This window comes from Natrix helvetica (assembly GCF_964273705.1).
Source record: "Natrix helvetica genome assembly, chromosome: 5".
Lineage (NCBI taxonomy): Eukaryota > Metazoa > Chordata > Lepidosauria > Squamata > Natricidae > Natrix > Natrix helvetica.
The window spans coordinates 20,339,956-20,366,688 of record NC_138551.1 but is presented as its reverse complement, the minus strand read 5'-3'; the positions used below and the strand labels follow the sequence as shown (position 1 = coordinate 20,366,688).

At 38.3% G+C, this 26,733-nt stretch overlaps 1 protein-coding gene across 9 annotated transcripts in view; it reads right to left on the bottom strand.

Annotated features, from left to right (window-relative positions):
- Window positions 1-26,733, bottom strand: part of MECOM (MDS1 and EVI1 complex locus) — a 572,118-nt gene that overhangs the window by 34,658 nt on the left and 510,727 nt on the right. For 5 of the 9 annotated variants that reach the window (XM_081955568.1, XM_081955570.1, XM_081955573.1 and 2 more), the window contains 5 exons: window positions 22,730-22,832; window positions 22,391-22,607; window positions 17,775-17,922; window positions 14,355-14,511; window positions 144-1,503 (listed from right to left, as the gene is read on the bottom strand). In XM_081955568.1, coding sequence (XP_081811694.1) covers window positions 144-1,503; window positions 14,355-14,511; window positions 17,775-17,922; window positions 22,391-22,607; window positions 22,730-22,832 — 1,985 coding nt within the window. The remainder of the gene's footprint in view (window positions 1-143; window positions 1,504-14,354; window positions 14,512-17,774; window positions 17,923-22,390; window positions 22,608-22,729; window positions 22,833-26,733) is intronic. The other 4 variants (XM_081955569.1, XM_081955571.1, XM_081955575.1 and 1 more) reach the window with 3 other exon arrangements.

Sequence of the window (26,733 nt, the reverse complement as noted above, 5' to 3'; positions counted from 1 at the left end):
TTGTACTAAGGTAAGAAATATCTAAGATTCATTTCATATAGCAACTATTTCCTCAATTTTATGATAATCAATCACTTGAGGACCCCCGGCCATTTTGACAATGTGAGATTTCAGAAACCAAACAATCCTTACAAGTGGATTACCTGTAAATGGGATCCATAAAGAAAGGTGTAGGTCTTGCGTGTTGTAAGGAAATATCAGAGGATTTCCTTGATTCGAGATCCTGATCTCCTTTCTTTCCCCCAAAAATGTGGTTCTTCCGAGGCTCGGTCTGTTTTGTGCCAGTGGCTCGACTTCTGGTGCCCATGCTCAAATCCAGAGGTTGGTCCTGGCTGGCCACTGATGAAACTGATGTTTTTGAAGTTACAGGAGTAAGTGGTTTCTCTTCCTTACGTTTAGTGGTAAGGTCAAAGGGAGACTCGGAGGTTCCCTTTAAAGTCTTCTTCCCTTCTCCTGGAGATTGGGGTTCCACTTTCAAAGGTAACGATCTCAAGTCTCTATCAGGAAATGGATACATTGACTGAGAGAATGCTGGAAAAAATGGGAGGGGAAACATGGAAGGGTAAGGTAAGGCTCCGACTTTTTTGTCCTGCAGCCCCACAAGTCCTGTCGAACCAAAGTATTTTTCAGCAATAGAGGCAATGGCTTTTATAGAATCATTCACAGCTCCTGACACCGCAGTTTGTTCCTCTAAAGATGGTGAGAAGGTGGAATGATTGCTGTATTCTTTATTATTTACGGAAGCCAAATTCTGCAGAGAGTTTACTTTGTCTTTGAACAGTTTACCATTTTCTTTACATTTCTCTTTATCGCTTTCAATGTCACTTTCGAGATCAGAGCCAGAGGTGGTCTCCAGGTCACTCCCACTGGGGGTACTGACATCATCAAGGTCACTACTCTCTGACTGGTCACTGATCTTTTCATGTGGCCTCTCTTCAGAGGACCTTTCTGGTTGAAGCTCCAGTGGCTTATTTTCACTTAGGTTAGATGGGTGGTTATTTAGTGCCTTCAGAATCTCCTGGGTAGCTGGCAATGTCTGAGGATGTGTCATGAGGGGACTTTGATTTTTGATTGTTTGATCTGTGCTTGGAAGTCCTTTAACAGGAGAACTAGCAGGTATCAAAGGTGGCCTGTGATACAAGCCTGAAGGAAACAGGCCAGGGAAGCTAAAAGAAAATCCAGGAGCTGTTGGAAAGGTAAGACCAGCAGGATGTCTATTGGCGCCAAAATAGTCAGAAAGGCCTGGATTTGCATGAGTCATATTAACCATGGAAGATTTATCCATAGCTGGGGTTCCAGGAAGTGATATGCCTTGGCCAAAAAATCCTCCTGCAGCAAAATGGTTCTTGCCCTCACAAAACCTCCTGTGCTTATTTAAGGAAGACGTAGTGCTGAACATTTGTCCACAGTCTTTGCACTTGATTTGGGTTCTGCAATCAGCATGCATACGCTTATGACGGCAAAGGTTTGAAAACTGAGTATAGGATTTATGGCAGACCTCACCTGTGTGTAAACAACAACAACAACATATCTCAGGATTGATGGTAATTTTACTCTTCCCGTTCACCCAGACATTTTTAATCCCATCCCTCTGCTTTTACCTCAGCATCTGAAAAAGTTTTAAACTTCCAGAGGTCACTAGAGCTCAATCCTACACTTTCTTATTCAGAACTAAGACCATTTATGGAATTGATTACCTACATGCAAGGACAGCTATTGCAGTATTTGGGCTGTAATTTTAGAGAGTTGTCTATGTAAAAAATCCACTAAGATCAATATATAAACATATATAAGATTGTGCTATTAGTAATACTTGGTAGATGAATCTAACAGCAGATAACCTATCAAAACTAGTCCCAAACTCCAAAAAGGAAGAATATGGTTAGGGTAAATACAGCGAAAAGGATAATAAAACATCAACTCCAATAAAGTAATTGTATTCACAGCTATTGATTTGCAGAAAAATCTCCGCAAGCTGTAACCTGGTGCAATCTGGTTATGGCATCTTTAAATATACATGTGTGTGTGTGTGTGTGTGTGTGTGTGTGTATGTGTATGTGTACACACGTATATGTCTTGACCAAGACATAGTTGCAGAATAGGATTTTATTTTTATCCATGATTGCAGGTTGCATGAATGGCTCTATAATTTGACCCATTAATCTAAATATGCAACGAAGCTGTTTTTTACCCATGATGCATAGTTCTATTATTTGCCCCATTCATTTGCATATACAATGAATCTGATTTTTACCCATGAAAATAGGAATCTGCCTGTCATCCTCCCACCAGTACATATAATTATTATACCACTGCTTCAGTTATCTAATATAAACACTATCTTACATGATCAAGAAATATATATTAATGCACATTATAACATTAGAAGATTTGCTGTGCTCATGTACCAAAACTAATTTTTAGAACACCAGGAAATATGAATGGTTAGTAACCCCGAAACTTGGACTTGGCTTCAAAATCAGTTTTAAACAATGCCAGCAAGATTTTCACAGGATATTGTAACATGGAATTATATTGTTCAGAGTGCTAGAGATTCTACTTCTCTCCTCTTGGCTTCTGTCCTTCACCCAAAACTTAGCTAACCCTCTGTCGCTACTCAGATTGCTCAGTCTGAATTGGACCTGTTCTTCTTTATTTATATTTTATTTTTTTCCCTGTGTATCCCAAATCTGGCACAGTGTCCTTCTGGTGCAGGGAGGGCAGCAGTGTGACCAAACGCAAACAAGGACAACATTTAGAAAGGGCCTTTCACCTCATCTAGCTTTAAACCAAGTATAATGCAGATCAGTGAACAATTTTCTGGAATAAAGGAACAGGATCTTTGTCCTATGAGTTGTTACTCCCCAGAGACTAGTGATGAATAGCCATAGCATTAGCACTTAAGACTTATATACCATCCACACTGCTTTATAGCAGTTTCTGGGCAGTTTCCAATCTCAGCATATTTCCCACAGCAACCCGGGTTTACATTTTACTGATCTCAAAAGGATGGAAGTCTGAGTCAACCTTGAGCCCCATCATGACTGAACTCCTGGCTGGGGTCAGAATTTGCCTGCAATACTGCATTCTAACCACTGCGCAACCAGGGCTCAAGCTGGAAAGCAAGGGAATTCAGGTTGCAATGTTATGCCTACTTACACAGGAGTAAGCCTCACGCTACTCAATGAGCGGCGCTTCTTAGGATTGTACTGTCACCATCTCGGCCTCAGAAGCAGGGAGAATTATTTTCCTTTGATATTAAAATCCAACAACTTCCAGCAAAGAAGAACTGGGCAGAACAAATTTTTAGCAAACTGCCTACATTTGAGGCTCTTGCCCTTCACACATCAAAGCCACATAACAATGCACATTGTGCATTCCAAGACGCTCTTAACAATTATTTTTGTGGTTTCAGTCAGACTGACATAATTTACAATGGCTCTATTTTAAGCCTGTAAAGGAAACTGAATTGAATGTATCTCATCCTGAACTCTTGGTTCCCATGAACTATAATCACGTCCTCTCACTTCCACTCACCACCGATGCAGATACTAACCTTCCTGCTCTTATAATGCTTACCCTTGAGAACCTGCCTGCTTGTTGTCTGTCTTAAATGTTTATCCGTAGAGCTATCTGTTCCCATCATAACAAGAAAGATATCTATTGTTTGAGAAACTCCCGATTCCACCTGTCTGGCTCAGATGGGCAGCCTTGGCAATCCACATCAGACAACAACCACGGCAACAATTGCAAATTGGCTGCAGGCCAACAAAAATGTACAATTCAGGAAAAATGCTATTCCGATTTGTCAGGCCAGTGTTCCTGTATTATATCTTTCATTCATGAGGAATGCTCTAATTAAAGAGTGCTTTCTTAAATCTTATTTGCATGAAGATTGTGAAACAAGGAGAGATGTTTCTTTTACTCTGGGGGGGAAAAAAATCATCGTGGCAAAAGTTCTGGAATTTATCTAAAATTAAATTTGTTGGACCAGTGAGTTTACATTGATTGCTTTGGAAACCTAGTGCCCAGCATACTTTACACAAATGGCCTTCCATTAGGAATAGTAACCTGAACTGTCAATTCAAGATTGCAATTGCTTTTTATGGCACTAATTCAGGGATATAAATAAACACATTTGTCTACAGGCACTTACACTACTGAAATTAGGTAGATCTCAGCCAGGGTTATTTGTGCACTGGATTCCCACTATATCCTGATTTCCTTACTTATTACCCTTCTAATTGAAAGAGCCATTGTTAATTTACATACAAAAAATCATTAAGAGCATGTAAATATGTAATTGCCTTTAAACCCAACAATGGGGGATAAGCCTAGAACTAACTGTAGCAATGTAACTTGTTCCAGTAAATAGTCCTAACAACTTCCACAGGAAGAGAAAATCAATTAGTAACACAAGTATTGCTACATTTATGGCCTTAAAGTCTGTTGCCCAATTAGCAGCTCACCGATGTGAGAGGAAAAGAATGGGGCCTTTTAGAGCTTCCATGAGTAATCTCCAATTGTTCCATATAAACAATGAAGGAAGCTTCTGATAATTTGTTTTTCTACTAGTGAAAGAAAACGGATGGGAGAATTAGTATGCAATGCTACTTTGGTTGCCTATCATTCATGTTATTGTCACCTTGCATTTGAACTACTGCAATGTGCTCTACATGGGGCTGCCCTTGAAGACTATTCAGAAGCTCTAGATGAAATCCAGAATCCAGCAACCCAGGCAAGTGTGGGCACGCCTTGGTCGACTCATATAACAGCTCTGCACTGGTTAGCAGTAGTGCTTACTATCTCCTAAAAGCCCTTCATGGCATAGAGCCTTGTTATTTGTCTCCATCTATATAAAAATGGCTCTGTGTGTGTGTATGTTCCAGCATAACTGTGGAACGTCTCAAGCAATTTCAACAAACTTGGTACACAGAGGACTTACTCTCTGGAAACAAATACTGTGGGGGGTAAGACACCCCTAACGCCCTTCGGGGTGTGTGTTCTGTTAAGATACAGCCTGTATCTGTTAAAATGGCTTCTACTGTACCACGCAGTGGAGTTGCCATGGTAACGGCTTCACAGTACTCCATAAGGGGACTCGCTGTGAGAAAATCCAACATTAGAAATTATATTTGATCTGAACATTTTCTCCCTATAAATAAATACCCGGGCAATGCTGAGTTATTGGCTAGTAGTCATATAAAATCTCATACTGTTGGTCTATTAGTTAAATAATGCCATCTGAGGGTACCCAGAAAATGTGGGGGTTTTGGTCATAATAATTGACTTCTGGAATGAATTCCCAACCCCCAAAGGTTCATATGATATGAGCCCCATTTAGATATTATTTAGATAAGTCATGAAGACCCAGCTCTTTTCTGAAGCCTTTGATTGTAGTGGATATCAAGTTCCTTCTGAGTTGTCTGACCTGTGAGTTGATGATTGTTTTCTCCAGGTGTGTTTTGCATTAGGCCATTTTTCATTTTAAATTTTGCACATTGTATACCGTTCAGAGTCATAATGGAATTGAGCAACTTATAAATAAAATAATAACATGCCTGCTGTCCAACAGCACCTCATGGCTCACAAATATATGTTGCGTATCTTTGAACATTTTTTTTGTATGCTACATTGGAATGGGTGGGATAGCAAAAATGAGTAGGGTGAAGAAGTAGCTATATGAGCTCATTCTTACCCTACCTGCGTGTTCTCCTAAATTTCTCCACAATGCTTGTACAGAACATTCTGGAAGTAGAAATCCATACGTATGGAAAGTTGGTTGCTTCTTTGTTTACTTCATATTTTAGCAACTTCTTCTCTAACAATTGTCCCAATCCATACTTTACTGCCTTTACTGCCTATCATGAAATGAGAGAGCCTAATATATAATTTATTTATATCAATGAAAGCAAAGAGGATAAGAAAGACCTAAAGCTCAGAACAAAGCCGAACAATAGGTTTTAGGAAAAAGAGCTTGGGTGCCAGAGATTGCCAACTTCTATAAAAGCATTAAGAATTTCTTAAATGACTCAGACCATATGTCTTAGAAGTTTACAAAGTAATGGTAATTCTTCTTTCTTTATCATTCTCTAGTAACCAGACTCTTAAAAGAAAAAAATATAAAATAATATAAATCTAAACTCTCGCAAATCAAAGTAAGTTTTGAAGCGGCCATGTTTCAACTGGGAGCTATATAGGATGGAAATGTCTCAAAGATTTAGAAAAAAAATAAGGGCAGAATGATAGATGTAATCAATTATCTCCTTTTCCAGTTTAGTACATAAATTCTAGTACATAAATCCCTACTCCACTTCTATTTTTTCTCTTATAATTGTACTTTCTGACATGGCCATTCAGAGGTTGTTATAATCCATTGATATCAATGGGATGTTCTGATTTACTTCCTATTCTGTTCCATTTAGTTATAAGGCATTACTTTATAACTAAAGCCATGGACTAATTCCTATATTCAATCTATAATTTTATATTCTCCCTGAATAAACTTCTCTATTCTCTCTGCGTGGCTTTAGTTTTAATTTCCAAGTCAGTTTATTTATTGTTAATTTTTTAAAATTTAATTTAAATCGTCTTAGGGGCAAGAACTCAGCGCAAGGCCAAATTTGCATATTTTCTGTTTATTAAGCAAATGAACACTGTTGCATTTAAGGTGTTCCTGTGTATCCCACCATGTGGTTTCTATTTGAGTGAGCTGCAGAGTTTTTGAACATTGGCGGTGTGTAATTGTATTGGTGAAGTGGTGCTGGGGAGCTTTGCTCCCAAGTCAGGCTAGGATACAGTAATGAGAGACAGTTGCCATAAACAGACAGAATAGTAAGGCATACTGTGTGGCCTTTTTGTTAGGAATTAGATATCTCTATTTGAGGTGACCCTGTACCCCAGCCACAAATGCTCAGAAAATCCTGACATGCAATCTTTAAATTCTTTTGTTCTGTAATTACATGGCAATTATTCATAATTGTACTGAGCAGTTTCCTTTCCCTTGTCCATCATCCCCTGCATTTGAAAAATCACAGCCACTCTTTTAGTTACATCAGTAGTGGCAAAGGACACATTATTGAAGGTTAAAAAAAAGAAAAGGGGGGAAAAAAGAAAGAAGTCTTTTCTAAGTGATTTAATTTGAAAAGCTTTTCTTTTCTTTTTTAAAAATGCAATTGGAACTGCAGGGTATAAGTGCCCCCTATATGGCTAGAAGCTATTGTTCGCCTAATTATTTGATTTTTACAAATATTAAAAAGACGACCCTGTGATCTCGGGCAAGGGAACACAAATCTTTAAGCAGCAGTCATAACTGGCTCCAGTTAATTACGTTTTTGCTAGCTTAAATAAACCCGGCAGAAATAAATAAAAAAGGAACCATTTCAGGAGCAGGCCAAAAACCTCAGAGGGATTCTTTTAAGCCATTAAAAATCATGTTGATATATTATTGAGACTTAAGGCTCACACAGATTTGTTCAACTGCTCCCTTGATGAATATATGGCGTATGTTCTCGTATACTAAAGAAGTGAATTCATGAGCTTCAGGAAGCTGAATGTTGGCTCTCAAGAGTTTGAACCTCAAGTCCCCATGGGTTGATCTGAAATTGCAAGTTGGCCTCTCTCTCATTTAAAAATCAGCTTCCTGTTTGACCCTACACCTTCGCACGGACCGCTTTTGCATTTTCTGGCTCATCCGCACAGCATAGCCAGCCTCGAATTTTGTTAACTGAGCCTGGCTCGGAGGTTGAAAGAACTGGACATTAAATAAAAACCACAACATGCTGTTCAACTTGATGATGGAACAAAGGAGCCAAGGCAGGGATTAGTAAGGATTCACATGATTGAAAAACCAACTTAAACTTCCCCATGGTGAGATACATAAAACTCTAGAAATAAGGTTGAGTCACTTTCTTCCACATTGGATAGATCTGGGAAATTTCTCTTGGTATGTTACCGCAAAACATTTGGTAGTTTTCGTTTTGTTACTAAAAAACAACCTCAAATCAAACTTGTAAGCCAATCAAACTTTTGTTACTGCTTCTTTTCAAGGCTGAATATTTTACTTCATTGACATTCCAACAATATGTAATATTTGTACAGCTCTACTGGCTGGGGAATTCTGGGAATTGAAGTCCAGACATATTAAAGTCACCAAGGTTGGGGGGGGGGAGAGAGAGACACGTCTAAAAAACTAACCTGCTAAGTTAGGGGTGCCAAACTCGATTTCTTTAATGGCTGCATCAGGGTTGAATTCAACTTTGGGTGGGGGGTGGCCATTGTGGGCATGGCCAATTCAACATCATTCAAACAGAACTCGGGAGGGACATGTGCGGCCCAAGTCCCTGTGCCTCACTTCCAGAAACTGGAAACGGTAAAATTTCTGTTTCTCTCACTTTACTTGGCTCTTCCTTTCTTGAGAGCCATATTTCTAGTACTCGATATTGTTGCTATCAACTTTCGTATCTCATTTTCTTCAAACACTCTTATCTCTTTAGTTCTGGTTTCCCAATAGCAGGAGGTTCTTCAACAGTCAAAGACTTCTATTTGTTTATTTTATTTTTAGACCTCTACTCTTCACAACAATACAAAAGCCACAATTTTCCAAAACAATAAAGACAAAATTCCAGGTACAAAAGAGCATTATTAATGTTAAATATTAACACCATCAAGTGTGAGAATATCACTCCCATAATACCAAAGACATACTGAACACCTGGACTTAACTTCTAAAAATATATCCCTTTGATGCAATCTATTTTCATCTCTGTCCTTTTCTTTAAGGCAAGATGGGCGGCCTTCTGACCCCTGAAAGATCTGCAGATCATAAAATTCTGAGCACAAAAGTTCAGAACTAAGATCCAAGGCTGAAAGTAGCCATGTCTCATTTAAAAATCCTTCCAAGTCCAACCAAAACCCAGACCCATCTAATTGTGGGATCGGACACAACCTATTTTCTGAACTTCCCCATTACAAAAATGTTAAGTGTGGTTGCTTTACTTTTCTGATTCCTTTTTCTTTACACAATGATGCACCACTTACATTATTTAAAGCTTCCCTGAACTCAGAGGTTTTTCCTCAACTGTAAAATCTTTGGCTCAGTCAGAATACTGCCATCAACCTTTAGAAGTGACATGATGTTTAGAATGATCCATTTTCAACAGAATGAGTATGTTGGTAGTATTTCAGGTAGTCCTCAAGTTATGACCTCAGTGGGGACCAGAATTTCCTTTGTAAGTTAGGGTGTTTGTAAAGTGAGTCATCATGCAACTGAACCCAAGGTTACGACAATTTTTACCATGCTTGTTAAGTAAATCAAGCTTTCCTAATTGACGGTTTTTGTGGGAACCTGGCTGGGAAAGTTGCAAATCGTGATTGATGGATGCTGTAATTGTTTGATAAATAGGAGCCAGTTGCCAAGCACACAAATTGTGGTCACATGACTGCAGGTATGGTTCAAAATTCATAAGTGTGAAGGCAGGTCATAAATCACTTTTTCTGACGCCTCTGTAATTTTGAATCCTAGTTAAATGATGGTCGTAAGTTGAAGACTATAAGTATGCACTATAAACTGAAAACATTCCATCTTCTCATTCTCTGTGCTTCTTCCTTGTCAGAAATGATAGCAGGAAGCAAGACCGTCTTACGGGCTTTTCCAAACTTTGTCACTTCTAGATGCTTTGGGTTCCAGCTTCCAGAATATCCACCTGGGCTGGAAGATGCTAGAATTCTAGAATTTCCACCCAACTATAGAAGATGACCAGGCTGAGCCTGAGGGAGAAGTCAACTGCATCTCAGTCTTGAGTCTCTTCATGCCCACAAGAGATTTAAATACAGCCAACCTTGAATTTTGTTGACTCTTAACTAGCACTAATTTACTTGGACCATTAGGAGTTCATATTCAGAGCATTAGGATACAATAAAAGTATATTCATTTGAACTGCCTGGATGCCTGATTTCCTGCACCTGACCCAACACATTTGAAGGGTTCCAGCTTCATCTAAGATGAAAAGATATTTAATTTGTACTGAAGACCCACTGATGGATTTGACATTGACACTAAAAGTCATATGGTCCACTATGTCATTGTGACATTGCCCATTGCAACAACCATCTTCTCCCTTCAGTCACCCAGTTGTTTCAAATTAGAGCATAATTTGCCTTACTCTTATCAATCGACATTATATATTTCTCCATTGTGGCCAGGAAAGCTATTCTATTACATGACAACGAAGCCATTTCTACATTCTCACTGAAAACTTTTTGGCGGCCAGACCTGGCAGTCTTACTCCATTGGCTTCTCCTTCTTCAGCCTATTCATCTCTTGGTTTAGCCAGCCTCAACATCAACCTCTTCAAAGTGTAGCACCATAAAGCAAGGGTGGGGGTCTCCCAAAAGAACTGAGAGACCATTCCCAGCCTACCTCACTTGGGCTGTTCTGACCTAGGCTTCCCAAGAGCATGAAGCAAACTCCTGGTCCCAACAAAAACCCCTTTTATTAATTTACTGTGAATTCTGCTCATTCACATACAACAAAGTCTTTCAAGGGAGGATTTACAGTCACAGACTTTATCTGGAGCAGCTCTCTAGCAGCCAGGCCGATCTCTGCAAAACTTGGCAAGGAATCTCGGAGAGTCAGGAGCCAATTAAGTGAACTAATTGTCTCCTTCAAACTCCATTCCCCTTTCATTCCTATTTTATTTCCTCTGGGACCATTTGTCATCCACTTGTGGCCTTACTCCCAAGTGACCCCTGTCCTTTAGCTGTTCCCTTCATATGGGAACTCTGCGCATGCGCACATTGGGAACAGGCTCCACCTGATCATCTGCCTCACTGATGTCTGACTCTGAAGGCAGCTGATAACCGGCATATGCTCTGGCCCCCTCTCTGCCTCCAACACAGAGCCCTCATCAGAGCCTTCCCCAGACTACAGGACTACTCATCTTCCCCCCTCCCAACCTCCTCACTGTCCGAATCTGCTGCCAGCTCTGCTGGCCGCTGGCAGGCCACAACATCGGCCATGCTGGCTGGAATGGTTGAAAACTGTAATTTGTCTCAGCAGCTGCCTACTTTTCATTTATGTGTTTTCATTTAATAAAATATGCCCTGTTTTATTTATTTTTTAAATTGACCTATGCACATTTAGAAGCAACAAATTAAAAGGAAAGCTCTTAAATGATAAGGATTTTATATCAGCCCCTTACTCCCAATGTGAACAGCCTGTGAAAAGCTCTCATTTGATGAAGATTCACATTTTTTCTTTAGGAAAAGACTGCTTTGAGCTTATTGTGAAATTAGTAATAGCCTGGAGCAAATCCAGGGTTTTCAGTGGTTTGCTAAAGAGGAACTCACTTGGTGGAATCTTCTAACACTTTATTAGTCACATCCACCAGTAGCTCTCCTCTTCTTCCGGAGCTACATTAAGAACAATAAATAAACTTACAAAAGGTTCAAAGCACAATTAGACTTAGATCCAGGAAAGGGTGCCAGAGCACACAGTATAAATGAGGTTATACAAGTATTTCCAAAATTGCCCAAGAATTTCAGATACTAAGAAGCTTCTGAATATGAAGCAAACAGAGAAGTGCAACAGAGTTCTATCTTCCATAAATGAGGACTGCTAAAAATACCCTGTGGTGAATTTTCACACACACCCCTTCCCCATATATAATGCAAATTGTAGCCACCACTGGCAGCTTCTCCTCACCTTGTGTTTTCCAGATATCAATTGGGAATTTTGCAAGTGTGTGACTAGCACAACTGGATAGCCACAAGTTGGAAAAAGCAGAGACACTTATTCCATTGTGTACTCTGGCGTAGATTGTTTTCTTGCAGATGTTTTGATGCACTGATTATGTTGTCTAGTTTGGTAATGAAATGTCTTCAAAAAAAGAAAAGCTCAAAGTGGATTATAAAGACCCTATAGTTCTACTCTGTGCTACAAATATTCTCTTCTATTGGTACACTTATTCTAAGTAGCTGCACTGAATAGAGGCATGAAGTGAGGAGTATGCATGGACTCAATGACAAGGAGAGAGAATCTGCCATGAGAGTATTAACCTTGGGTCTATTCATTTGAAGTTCCTTCTTATGGTTTCCTTCTTTTCTTTCTTTGATACTATGTCTTACCCTTCACTACTAATGCTGCTACTATCCCCACAGAAGTTACTCATCACAATCTCATTTCATAGCTGTTGAGCTTCTTAAATTTCAAAAGAAAAGACTGATAGATTGTAAAAACAAGGAAACAGACTGCAAATATTCCATTAACTGGGATAGCCCTTTGGAGCATTGTACCCTCTGTTGTGTAATCCACACCCACCCTTTTGACCTTCCATAAGGACCTGAGGACCTGTCTCTGCCAGCTGGCCTGGGACCCCAACAGGAGTGCACAGTTCTGGAGATAGTGACTGAATTAGGAAAGACACCCATCTCTCCCCATGTATTTTGTGCTCCCCTACTGCCCATCATTTAACAGTATTGATTACTCTTGTTATTTTCTGCCTTATTATTTTAATTCTGTAGTAGTTTTAATGCTTGTTGGCAGCTGGGAGTTTTTTCTGAACAAGACAGGCAGGACATAAATTTAAGGAATTAATAAATAAACAAACTACAGTGCTGCATCTCTTTGAGAGTGATAAATACTTCTGATAGCCAAGTGCAAATGAAGCCAAGAGCCAATTCATCTAATTCTTCTAGCACAAAGAAACTGATTATTATTATTTTTCTGTTTTGCTTCAATGGGTATTATCAACACATACCAATCAATAGCTTTGGCATCAGTTCAATTTATAAAAAAAAATACAAATGCGTATGTTTGTGTTCAATTCTGTGATTTAAAAAAATGTGCAGAGAAATAAAAAATAACACTTTGCAGGAGGGCAGAAAATTAAAATGACATAGGACTAATGTGCTCACTTTATGTAGATAACAAAATTGCCTTTAAGTAACTCCAGATTCTCCACAAGTAACATGTTTACCCATCACAGTGTGCCATTTGTGATTTAATCATGGTGGGTTTGAAAAAGCTGGAGAGAGTTTTAGAGAGGAATAAAGTCACCATGAATCACTGGACCAATTCCTGATTTGTTTTCCTCTCTTTTTAATTGCTCTCATTTTGTAACTCAGTTTATTAGTTAGGGCTTGAGTGAGATAGAAAAACAAATTAGGAATAAGCAAACTTCATTGGGTTGACCATGTCACAGGGATGTCAATCAAATAAACAAGCCATGCATCTTCACCTGTACAGCACGATAGTCTATAGTTGCAGTCCAGCTACAAATGATGTATTTCAAACAGATTTACTGCATTAAAATAAATTAAGGCTTATTAACTGACCCTGTTTGCACACTAACAAATACACCCATTTATGACATAGCCTTATGTATGTACCTGGACAAAATCAAGTTATTTTTCAAACTACCACTATCTAACTGTATGTCCATACAGCCACAAAAAAATACTTCATTGGGTTGAGGAGAGAATGGTGTGTGAAGGGAATGTCAAAAAGGAGTTAGCTGACCTAGAACCCAGGGAATTAAGATTAACTCAAAACAAACCCAGTTTGCATAGGATTAATTTAGTTGGATGCATCATAGGAGCCACTTAAATCGAATCAAATAAGCTGTTTTGCAAACAGAGTTTTCCAAGAAAGAAACTGACAGAAATAATAGCTCAAATAAAAAAGACTTTTCATTTCCAGAATTCACTGCCAAAACCAGATAGCACATAACATATTTAGCCATATTTACCCAAATTTTGATTGGCCAAATGCCATCTACTGCTACCCAGATTGCCAATAGTGTAAAAGACCTAGGAATGCCTAGAGATTTACCAATGCTTTCCTAATGAATGGCTTCATTAGACCAGAGGTTAATCTTCAGAGAAGTGATTGGCTATTTTATTTATTTATTTTGGCTATTTATGAGCCAAGGTGGCGCGGTGCACTGTAAGAGAGCAGTACCGCAGGCTACGTCTGCTGATTGCCGGTTGACTGCAATTTGGCAGTTCAAACCTCGCCAGCTTCAAGGTTGATTCAGCCTTCCATCCTTCCAAGGTGGGTAAAATGAGGACCCGGGTTGTTGGGGACAATATGCTGACTCTGTAAACTGCTTAGAGAGGGCACTGTAAAGTAGTATATAAGTCTAAGTGGTATTGCTATTAGGTAACCCAACTCCAATCCCAGTCCACCACATCTGTTCCCCAAATGATTTCTTCTGACCCAGTTAGTGGGACTGTGCACTGCCCGGGAAAGAGAACTGACTGGGTTAGTACTTCTGGGTTTAAATATATTGTAGGAATAGAGCCCATATTTTGCTCAAGGACAGAAGAACAGTAGATGCTGAGCAAAGACTTACATATAAAAGGCTTGACACTGCTGTGGATATGTTTGTGCTGTTTGAGGCCTGAAGAAGTGGCAAATGTTTTACCGCACTCTGGACAAGCATGCGCACGAGCCCCAACATGCTGCGAACGGATGTGCCTCTGGAGGTTGCTGGGGTCTGTGAAAACCTGCTAGGAAATGAGTACTGATTAAATTTGAATGAGATTTGAATGCAAACAGTTGCAAAAAAAAAAATAACAATCACATTTGATCTAAGACCCTTCTGGAACCAAGAGACATTTAATGAGGGAGAAAGGGAAAGGGTTGTTTTGCGGATTCAGTTAAATCAGCAAGTCAGAAGATGGAAAAGGTGACCTTGAGGGCACCTCTATGGTTATTCATTTAAAGTCGTGTCAAGACCATTTAAAAGTCATGGCTCCCATCCAAGAAAATCCTGGAAACTAATTCTGTAATAGAACCAGGGCCTTCTTGCAGCAAATTCTCAATCTTCACAAATCTACTGTATAGCTCTCTGGGTCCTTAACCAGATGCGCAAATAATTAAATTAATACTCAGGAGGTCCCACCCACCTTCCATAATTTGACTTTTCTTCCTCTGTTCTGTTAGAGGAGTTGGAATATAGGTTGTCTTCAACTTACAACCACAACTGAGCCCAAAATTTCTGTTGCTAAGTGAGAAATGTGTTAAGCTGTAAATTTTACGACCTTTCTTGTCACAGCTGTGGACCGCAGTTGTTAAGTTAGTAACAAGGTGATTGGGTGAATCTGGTTTCCCCATTGACTTTGCTTGCCAGTAGGTTGCAAAAGGTATTCAGAGGACCCCTGCAACCATCATAAATGTGAATTAGTTGTCAAGCATCTGAATGTAAATCACATGACCAAGGGGATGCTACAACGGTCATAAGTGTGAAAAATGATCCTAAGTCACTTTGTCAGTGCCGTTGCAATTTTGAACAGTCAGTAAGCAAACTGTTGTAAGTTGAGGACTACCTGACCTGGAAGATCAAGTCTTTTCTATCATTTAGACTATGATTCCCTAAGAGATCATCCCAACTATCCTTTATAATCTTAAGTGTTTATTTCTCTTTCACTGAATTAGAAATCATTGTCCAAAGTTATCTTCAACAGTCCCAGTTCTAATCAGGAGAGTTACATAGTCCAGATCTGGTGAGATTTACTCTCTTGTGGATTTGGGACCACAACCGTAATCATCTCCTCTTTCTCATCCTCTTCCTCAATTTATCTTTTTTTTAAATGATTCATAATGATGAACCATTAAAAGTTAAGTCACCATCATTTATGCATATTATCCTTAATATATATGGAATTCGAATTTCCCTTTTGTAACACCACACATTAATTAACTTAATTAGCCTCAATATCCTTATTTAAAAAAATGTTATGCCAGAATATGTCAAGAAGCCATATATAGTATATGAGTTTCACTTTTGATACCAATGGTTTTGACATTCATACTCTGGCACTTCTGTTGATATAATCAGTTCTTTGTTAGGAATTAAGCATTCGTTTGTCTAAATTACTATCCCTAAATTTCATAAATTAACAGGGCCCCACTCATGACTGCAATTGAATCTGCAATTACAGTTATAAGTTGTGTCTGCAGTTAAACAGGTCCTTGTATGACTATTATAGACTTTACAATCTTTACTAAGGTGATTGTTAAGCTAGTGTGACAATTTTAAAGGGAATACTATGGATGTTAAGTGAACCTCATAGTAGTTAATGAACCCATTGTCAGCAATGGCCATTTTTTGCAGGAACTAAAATACCAGTCTCCAGGGGGGGAGGGGGGGAAGCATAATAAATAATGGTTAATTTGACTATAGGATGCTGTACACGTCTATTAATATGGGCTAAGTGCTAAGTGCCTACAGAGGGGAGCAGCCATTAGAACTTTGAATTTGCGAGTAAATATCTTTTTGGTCCATTGTAACTTTGAACTGTCACTAAGCAGCCGATCGTAAGTCAATGAGTATCTTACATACATGGTATCCTTTTAGCAAACTGAACTAAAGGCTATTGAACCCAGATAGGCTTCAGATTAGTACTGTCCCATTTACAAAAGAATGAACAACACGTCAGATAAAACTTTACCTACAAAATTTGCCTCATCAAGGAGAAGCCTCAGTCACAGTCCTTTTAAGGGAATGTTACCTTTTATTATGTAGCCATGGATCATTTATACATAAGGAAGCATTTCAAGGCTACGCTCTTAAAATGAAAGTGGGATAGATCTCTTTTATCTCATATGAGAACCAGAGCAAGTATATTTTAATATCCATTTTTTAATTAAATTCTGAGATTCTTTATTGTTTTAAACCTGCAAAATATTTAATATCTGTACATCAGAAAAGTGCATGTGTTTTATTTTAAAACACACATGAATTTTCCTGCATAATAAATAAAAGAAGAAATGGAACAAAGCTACAGTGAACATAAAATCAGTGAATAAAGTTGAATTATCTTAACTTGAAGCCATCATATTACTAAGAAAGTTGTGGATTGGTCTATGAGTTGAGCTCAAAAGGACACTTTATGGATTAAGATAGAGGTTTTTTTTTTTAAAAAAAAGGTAATCAGGTATTTGGTACATCAAAGAGGTTGTTGACCATGCATTTCAGAGCTGAAGGCTATGCTGTCCCAAAGGTGCTTTTTTTCTCCCCAAAAGGCAACTGGACTTTGTTTTTCCATGAAGACGTTTCGATTCTCATCCAAGTTTCTTCAGTTCTGACTGAATGGTGGAGGATGGAAGGATTTATATTCCTTGCAGTCATCTGGTCGTTATCACTCATTCTGAGAGTTGTTGAGGCCACCTGAAGGTTTGTCTGTGCTCTCAGGGTCACCTGAATAGTGAAAATGGGTGTGAGGCCATCTTGGGACAGTTGAAAGGACTGTGTTGTAAACAGGAAATAGGTGGTGTCATATCCCTCCCCCTCTCGAGAGAGGGCTGTTCAGTCTTAATGTACATGGCCTCTTTGACCCCTCTTTCAAAACAGAGGTCCTCTCAAAGTCCAGAATGCAGACTTTGCTATCTTCAAAAGAGTGGTCTATGGTCCACTTGACCAATTTGATCAAAAGAGAGGGAGTCAGCAGTTCTAAGAAGGTTCCATACCCATTTCCTTTATTCAGGTGACCCAGAAGGCACAAATAAATCTCCAAGTGGCCTCAACAAGTATCAGAAAGAGTACTAATGACCAGATGACTGCAAGGAATATAAATCCTTACTTCTTCTACCATTCAATCAAAACTGAAGAAGTTCTAAGATGAGAACAAAACGTCTTCAAAGAAAAACAGTCTAGTTGCCTTTAGGGGGAAAAAGCACTTTTGAGACAACCATAGACATAAAGATTATGCTATTATTCTAAATACCACAAAACAGAAAACCTCCCACATATCCTTCAAATTCACTGTACCTTGGCACAGTTTTCACATTCGTAGTGCTTTCCGCTGTCATGGGACATCTGGTGACGTATCAAGTTTGATTTCCAGTTAAAGGCCTTGGGACATTGGTCACACTTATATTCCCGCTCTTCTGTGTGGGACAGCATGTGCTTTTCCAAGCTGTAGAGGTATAAACAAAAGGCTCTATAAGATTGAATCAGAATAGGGATATTTTTCTCTATTACACCCAAGAAATTAGATACGTAGAACAAAAGTTATTTCAGTTCAGAGAACTGGGGGAAAAAATCAATCAGAAAATAATTAGAACTATCTTTCAGTGGGCGGTATAATGAACCTTAATAATTTTATTGGGAAGTCTATGACATCTTTATTTTTTAAAAAGACACCTTTTTATTTATGATTTTAGTTTAAAATAAAAGGGGAAATGAAGAAATGTTAAACAAAAGAGAGGGAAGACATTCTTGGAGCATCATAATTTTTTTAATAAAAATTCTGTTTAAAGATTAAACGGGGGGGGAGTTAAATTGTTTGGATCACACCTTTAATTTTACATCCTTGGAAGCCTTTTTGTGTCTTGGTGTGGATTGGAGTCAGTTTGGAGTAATGGTTAAAATTTTAGACTTGGTCTGGAAACACCCAAATTTGTGTTCATCCTCAGCCACGGAAGTTAATTGAATAACTTTGGGCTAGTAGAGTCTGTCAGTCCAAACTGGCCCACGGGATTTCTATTACCCTGTTTCCCCAAAAATAAGACCTCCCCGGATAATAAGCCCAATCGTGCTTTTGAGTGCATGGGCTAAAATAAGCCCTCCTCTGAAAATAAGCCCTCCCCGAAAATATTGCAACACAGCAGCAGTCATGAGGTGACCACGCTCTCCGCCTCCTGCACCTCAAAAATAATAAAACCTCCCCCAAAATAAGGCCAGGTGCTTATTTCAGGGGGGGGGTTGTCAAAGGAAAATAAGACCCTGTCTTATTTTCAGGAAAACACAATAGGGAGTTAAAATGAAAACAGATCCTCAATGAAGCTACCTTGAGATCCTCAAGAAAGTTTAGGAGGAAGATGCCATGCATTCAACCATTCACTCATCCCATATGGGAAAAAGAAATATTTGTTATGTTTTATTTCTTGTCTTCGTGTGAACATGTTTTAATTAACAGAAGATGGTCACAAAGACAGCCCCTAAAAGATGTTATTCCATTTTCATCATACTTCTCCTGATTTCCTTTATCCAATCAATCCAGAAAAAAAATAACATTTTATATCAACATATAAAGACCAAGCCTCTTCATCTTATTTTTACTTTTTAGATTGTGTTTATTTTAAGTTGGCATTAGACTATCTTTGCACACTCTGGTTTTTATTGTTCTAGTGCTCTCAATCATTGTTTACTGTTCAAAAATCTTTTTTTTTTTATGGCAAAGTGAATATGCTCTTAACAAGCTAATAAACAAAGGCTATTTTCTTGCTTTTATATTCATTCACGTCTCAAGACTCCAGTCGGTTATATTTAATTACAAGTCAGGATTCTCACCTTATTTAATATTAGTGTTGTTTTCTTTTGAAATTAATCATCTGAAATTTATTGCCACCTACTCATTATTCCATTGCTAACTCATGATATGTTCAAGGATCTTTCTTATTAATTATAAATGCCCCCCAAGCATATGTGCTTGTCCCAGCAATTCCATCTGTGGCTCATTTTTTTTAAAAAAATAGAGTATTTTCTTCATACCTTTCTGTCTTGAATTGTTTCTGTCATGTATTGGCTTTTAAATAATTTAAACATATTTCAAAGGAGCTGCCCTGTTTCTCATTTCTCCCTTTTCCTTATGGGAAAAGTATGATTTCTCTTCTTCTGGTTTTTTTTTCCCGCTGGCCTTTGTTCTGAGCCTTTAATACCTTCACTGGCTTTCCCAAAAGAAGAGAGGGCTTTTAAGCACAAGAAATGCACAATAATCATCCATCTGTTCTGCAAAGTCCAGACGTCTCTCCTCAAGGTTGCATTTCTGTTAGCGATATGCAATTTCTAGCAGTCAACGTGTTCAGCTGAATACTCAGAACAGACTTCTCACCTGAAAATCAGTTTTCATTTATTCTCCAACTCTCATGCCACACTCCCATTTCATGATGGACAAGAACCTAAATTACTTCTCAGGTCAACAATACCCCCAAATCTTAAAGCCTGGGATGTTATTTATAAATTAACGCAATTGTTGATGCTGTTTTATAAGGAAGTCTTCTCAAAAAGTCACTTTTTCCCTTTCTCCATACATCAGAGGTGGAATTCAGCCGGTTTGGACCAGTTCACCCCAACCGGTAGTGGAAATCGTGGGTGGACCCCCCCACCTGCCTTGGCTCTATGCCATCCTATTTAGGCATGTTTTCAAGCCGTGTGCATGCATGCAAGCCATGCACGTGATCAAAGTGCATGCATAGAAGGTCAAGCACATGTGTGGATGGGGCATGCGAGCGAAGCGAGTGCATGCGCTCGCATGCTCATGTTTGCAAACCGGTAGGGAATAAGTGAATACCATCCCTGCCATACATCAACATTAGATGTCTACAATCCCAAGTACTGATTTGCGGTTCTGATGCAGACACAGGAAAAGGGAAAGAATTATGGATTATCTCCAAACATTCAGCTGACATTCTTGAGAATTCTCAGCCCTGTGAACAATAGATCCAATGTTTCTTAAAAGGAAGTAAAAGGGTGAAATATTACGACTCTTTCCCATTATATTTCGCAGACTGATCTGTGAGAACCTGCTTTTAAATTGCTCAAAGGTATGGTGGCTTGCTAGTCCTTCTGGGGTTCTGAGTTAGGATTGTTACAAATGATTGTAAAGAATTATTAGGCCCATCTATTACCCTGAGTTTTCCAAGAAAGGAAGGGCTTAGCATATGTTCAAAATGTTGAGTAGGGAATATTTGCTTCCCTCTGATCTAACTCTGTAGTTGGATGGTACCATAATTACTTGCCCAATTATTTCCTTAATCAATAGAACCATTTTTCATATTTGCTCATTGTGAGATATTGGATTCACTGTTTTGATAGGACACATAACTATTGCCCATAATAAGTGAAATATGAAATATTTTTATTAAGTTTTTATATCACTAGTCTTTGTAAAGACTAAATATGTATATGCTTGCTATTAAAATACCATTAATCAGTATTTCAATATTTAATTTATCATTTTATATAACTGACAGATATAAAAACATGGTTTAATTCATCAAAAGGTACCAATTGTTTTTTAACATAGCAATATTTTAGTATTTCTTATTAAAATTACACTGAACAAATACCATATTTAAAATATTTACATTATTATGTCTCATTTAAAAATGGAAAAACTTTGTTAGCTCAGATCTTATTTTTAGCCATGAATATTTATTCAACACAATGCACAGATCGTTCAGTTAGTGACTAAAATTAGATATCTTTAATTAGGTGATTGCTCATATTTATTTTGATTAGAAGTATTCTCCCCGAAGGTGACATTCTTCACAAAAAGAGAGTGCTGAGACACATAGACAAAATATTAGTTTGCTCTGCTTAATTCTTCTGCCTTTTGGCAACAACCAAAGCCTTTCAACACACTGGTGTTCTTTTTTTGGTTAAACTCTTAACACCTTTTGCTTCAGTTATACTCAGGGGTATACCAGCTACCAGTTTGGACCGATTTCCCCTTACCAGTAGTAAAAAAATGCTACCGGTTCGGGCAAACTGGTAGCTCCGACGATCAGCTGTGCGACAATCAGCTGTGCTGTGCAATTAGAAATTGTGCGGCACAGCTTATCGTCGCACAGGTGATCACAGAGCTGATTGCACAGCATTTTTTTACTACTGGTTTGGGTGAATGGTGCGCATGCGCGCGCAGCAAAACAGTAGCAGACTTCAGAGCATTTCACCCTAAAAAAAGCACACAAAAACACATGAAGGGACCTTATATTGAATCAGTCCACTGACTTAAATGTTTACCGAATCATGTATGTAAGGCTTGGGCTACTGTATCTGGGTTGCAAGTATCTAGAAAACCACTAGACAGAATGTCAGCCTTCCCAAGTGGACCAGACAGAAATTCAACCAGATGAGCTAACTCAACTTTATTATAAGCCTACATTAATAGAAACCTGGAAATCTAATAATAGAAATCTCCCACCGTTCCTTTTATAGCCTGAGAAATTATGGAGGTTCATTTCTCAATCTCTTTCTCTAGGCTATAGTTTCTATTATCTGATTATTCCCTAGGTAGCATTTCTTCCCCTAATCTCTTATTTCTACATACCATTACTTGGAAGGAGCTTCAGCAGAGAAAAATATCAGATTTTGTTTTTAAAACGGACATTCTCAGGATAACTTTGATGCCCAATATCATTACACCTCAATAAGGGCCATGCAATCCAAACCAATGCAGACATGCAGATGTTCAATGCGACTTCTTTAACAGATGGCTTCCAACTTCTGTTTGAAAATTTCCAGCAAAGGAGAATGGACCATTCTCACATAATCAGCGGCCGTCTGTTCATATAGTATTATAGTGTAAAACTGACTTTTGGTCTGTTCGAAAGCTACTGTTTACATATAACTGGTTGAAAAGAAAAATCAGTTCCTCCTACCTTTGCACATCAGAGAATACTTGGTCACACTCTTTGCATTCCTGGATGTCGTGCATATCATGGAGATCATTCTCCTTGTCAAGTTTTGCCTGAAATTCTTCATCCATCATTGAAAATGCTGAGTGGGGAGTGCTGCAGGGGAATTTCTGATGGTCTACCAGTTCTGCTTTGGACTCAAACAGCTGGTCGCAATCTTCACACCGATACTGACGCTCCTCTGCAAAGCAAATGAGTTGGTAAATGAATTGTAGTTCACAAGGGATTTTTGCCAATTGGGGAGCACAAATTTACTCTAAAGGTTAGAGAGTTTCTGGTGTAAATACTTGAGAATCTGCTAACCATGAATGTCAGGAGCCATCTCTTCATGTAAATAATTGTCGGTCTTCATGAACAGAAGGAGCTCTTCTCCAGCTTCAATGTCTCTTACTACTCTGTAGTAAATCTGAAAGACAAAATGGCAGATGATCAAGAACAAGCAAAGAGAAATGGAGAGAGACACCTTTTACACATTTTGCGCTGCAATCCTAAATGTAAGCAAAAAATAAAAGCTACAGCTCAGTATGTCAATTATAGTTGGTCTTTAGTTATTCCATCAAATAAGCTAGCAAAGTTTGGAGTAACCTTTGGATGGAAGTTACTGGTTGGAAATTAAAAGTGTATTCATGCAGAAGTATTTCATTTGGCAAACAGTAACTTGAGAGATCATTGAAAAGTAAAAAACAGAAGCCAATGAAAAACAAAATATTATTTTTTTTAAAATGTCCTGCTATACTGTATCTTCCACAAGAACTCACAGATTCAATTTATAACATGTCACCTAATAAAATATCCAGGGAAATATTCCTTTTATGTACAGTTGTTGTTATATCAGTAAAAGGTTTCTTTGAAGGTAGCCAAATTTTGTTATGCTGCATGCAAAATTAGGCAGACTTTATTGCCCACTGATTGTAATAAATTATTTTGCCTGTTCTTTGTTTTTATTTTTGTATTATTGTTTTAAATGCTTTTATTTGTACTGCTGGTCTGTGACCGTGATAAAGATTGATTGATTTCTTTAAAAGAGTCTCATAAGTGTGATAATCAGACCATTATGAATGTTCATTAACAAGTCAGAAATCTTCCTTTGATAGGAGATATCCAAACAATTCACTGGAAAAAGCCCACCTTTCTTCTTGGTTAGCCAAACAAGGAAACTAATAAATTCAAATTCTTCTTAGAATAGAATAGAACAGAATAGAATTCTTTATTGGCCAAGTGTGATTGGACACACGAGGAATTTGTCTTTGGTGCATTTGCTCTCAGTGTACATAAAAAGAAAAGATACAAGATCAGATAGAAGATAGCATCTAGTCAAGCTTGGCTTCTCTCAGAAATTTAAGCAACAAATAAAACACAACACACACACACACACACACACACACACACACCCTAGAAGAAGCCAAATGACAAATGACTTCCATAAAGCCTTTGAAGAAAGATGGTTTATAAATCTTCCCCAAAACTATAAGTTACCAAGAAAACTATACCATATAGTTGGATAAAAGTCGGCTGGAAACTTTACAACCTCTATAGATGTTGCTGGACTGCATGCCTTAACCACGGGTCTTATTATATGGGGCTGATGTTGAGTTACAGTCCAATAACATTTCAAGGTTCTGAAACTCAAGAGAGAGAGAAATGCAAGGTTCCAGTGGCTTTATGGCAATGTTTTAATGGATCTCCTATCTTCTCAAGGCAAAGCTTCAAGTCCATTTCACCAAAAGAGCTGCTACACTAGGAAGATATTCTCTTAATGTCTAATAGTTAAGGCACCATGCTGGAAGCCAGGAGACTGTGAGTTCTAGTCCTGATTTAGGCATGAAAGCCTGACACACACACACACTCTCTCTCTCTCAGCCCAACCCACCTCATAGGGTTGCTATTGTGAGGGAAAGAAAGGGATGAAAGAGTATTAGGAATGTTCACTGCTTTAAGTTATTTATAAAAATTACATATAAATGTATATAAATAAATATATATGTAAATAAATTCTTCCACTCAACAAAAAAACCTTAGGATGACAGTCGTTCTCCACCTTTCTTGTGGTCAGAAATTACACAGAACTTTTCTAAGCCTAATCGGAGGCATATTTTGTTCTGATTAAAATGAAATGAAAGCAAGTGCAGGGAGAGGAAGAAAAAGACCTAATGGGAAAAAGTCCTATTTTTCAGAATTCAAGAGGAGGAAAGAGGCTTTTTGTTGCCAACACCGATGGCAAAAGTTCAGTTTGGAACCCAAGGAAAAATCAATCCCACTATATTTCATGTTATTCTTCCAAAACTCCAGTAGGTGGCTCTAAAACACAATTGTTTATTTTTGCGAAAAAGCTTGATCACAATTATGTTTTTTGAGGGTGGGAGGGCAAGGAGGAAGACCCCAAATCCACATAATGAGCAATGCTTCAGATTTTTCTTTCTTTTGTTCGTTCGGTCTTTCTTTCTTTCTCTTTCATCCCTTCCCTCCCTCTTTCCTTCCTTTTTTTCCTTCCCTTTTCCTTTCCTTTTCTTTCTTTCCAGGTCAGCTACCTGAAGATGGCAAGTATGGAATGATTTTGGGGGAGGAATTTTACTATAAATATCACATTTTCACACAATGACCGCTTTTCAAAAATCAAAAATTATATGGGAAAAAAAGCATTAATCATAGCACAAGCAGGTTAACTACCGTAAGCTACGTATGTTTTCCCAATAAAAACAGAAACCAGGGACTTCTGGACCTTTCACTCCCACTATTATCAACTCCCTTTTCCTCCCTCAGAGCTATCTTTGCCAAACCATCTTTTGGGTTTCTAATATATATACACTCTCCCACCACCACCGCTTTCCACATGCTCACACAAAAGATAAATGCTTCCAAGTAGTATGTTTCATTCCTGAAATCTATTTCCCCCAAGAACACAATGGCATTCTCTCTACAATCTGAATTACCTCTCTTGTTGGCAGCTCTCAAAGGTTTAAGTTATTAGCTTCCTTTCCAACAGCCTGCTGACATTTGAATGGTGACATATTAGAACTTCACAGCAAGGTCTCACAAAGAAAAAATGCTGCCTTAACACGTACACACACAAAAAAAGGTGGTTTTTTCCCCCCTGTTTTGTTTTCTTTTTAAAGGAGAGGAAATACTGTGATATTACACACTTTTAAGGTCTGGTTCTGTTCAACTCTATTCCACACAGGTTGTTGTTTTTTTAAAGGGAAAGAAGGCAATGCCTTTATGTATCTTTTGCCTTTGACAGCTGGATCTCCTGTGATATTTTTTCTTCCTCTCTCTCACACACGTATTCGTGAACTCTGGTTTAACGTAATTTAATCTGAAAGCTGGACATGCAGGAAGTCAAAACATCAGGTATTTAGATAAAAAAGTAAACACATAAATATATTAAGCTATGAAAGATTTGTGGAATCATCTACAGAAACCACTCACCCGGTGCAATCCGCGACAGTGCCATGGCAGGATTCTGACATCTGATTGCAACCACTCAAAAAATGCTGGAGTCTTTGACAACTACCCAAAGCTAATCTGAACAGTGTTGGGTCAGAATAGCGCTCATAGTGTGACTATAAGTCACAGGTCACCTCAGATCCACGAATGCCAAGGGATGAAAACCGGATTAATGGCTCCACTGTTTGTTTGGTCTGGAGGCTGAAAGTTGACGGAGCGTCCAGTTTATGTACAACGTTGTAAACCAAGTTCTGAAGCCTTAACTTTCAACCTCGTTCTTGAGATGAGAAAAGCATAGTGCATCTTTGTATTCGTAACAGAAAGGCCGTGATCCTAGTATAATAAAGTCTTCCACTGGTAAATACATAAGATTGGCTGCATGACACTAATTCAATAAATCACTAAGAAAACAGAATAAGCATTTTCTTCCTCTAGGATAAAAACTCACCACCTTAGCTTGCAATGGAGAATAATATAAATACTAATCACAACCTTCCATCATTAGTTTCTGTTAGGAGCTGTTTTTATCAGAAACTTTATTTGTATAAATCACTTTGCTCTGTGAGCTCAGTGTCACCTGATACTGTTTGTTGTTTCAAACTTCTATTTAAGATATAGTTATACGGATCAGGTAAAAGGTTGGCAGCGATGCCCTATCCTACGCAGGTCAAGTACTTCATAAAAAGATCCCCATTTTAGAAATTAGTTGCCCTTTATGATTAATGGCAACTTAATCTGAACTACTGAACTGCCAGTAATTATACTTCAAACCAAAACAGAGCAAATTAATCCAGAATAATTACAAAATCATGGTGTTTTTCTTCTCGTGGATTCACGAGCAGAATTCAGCCAGCATTGATAGA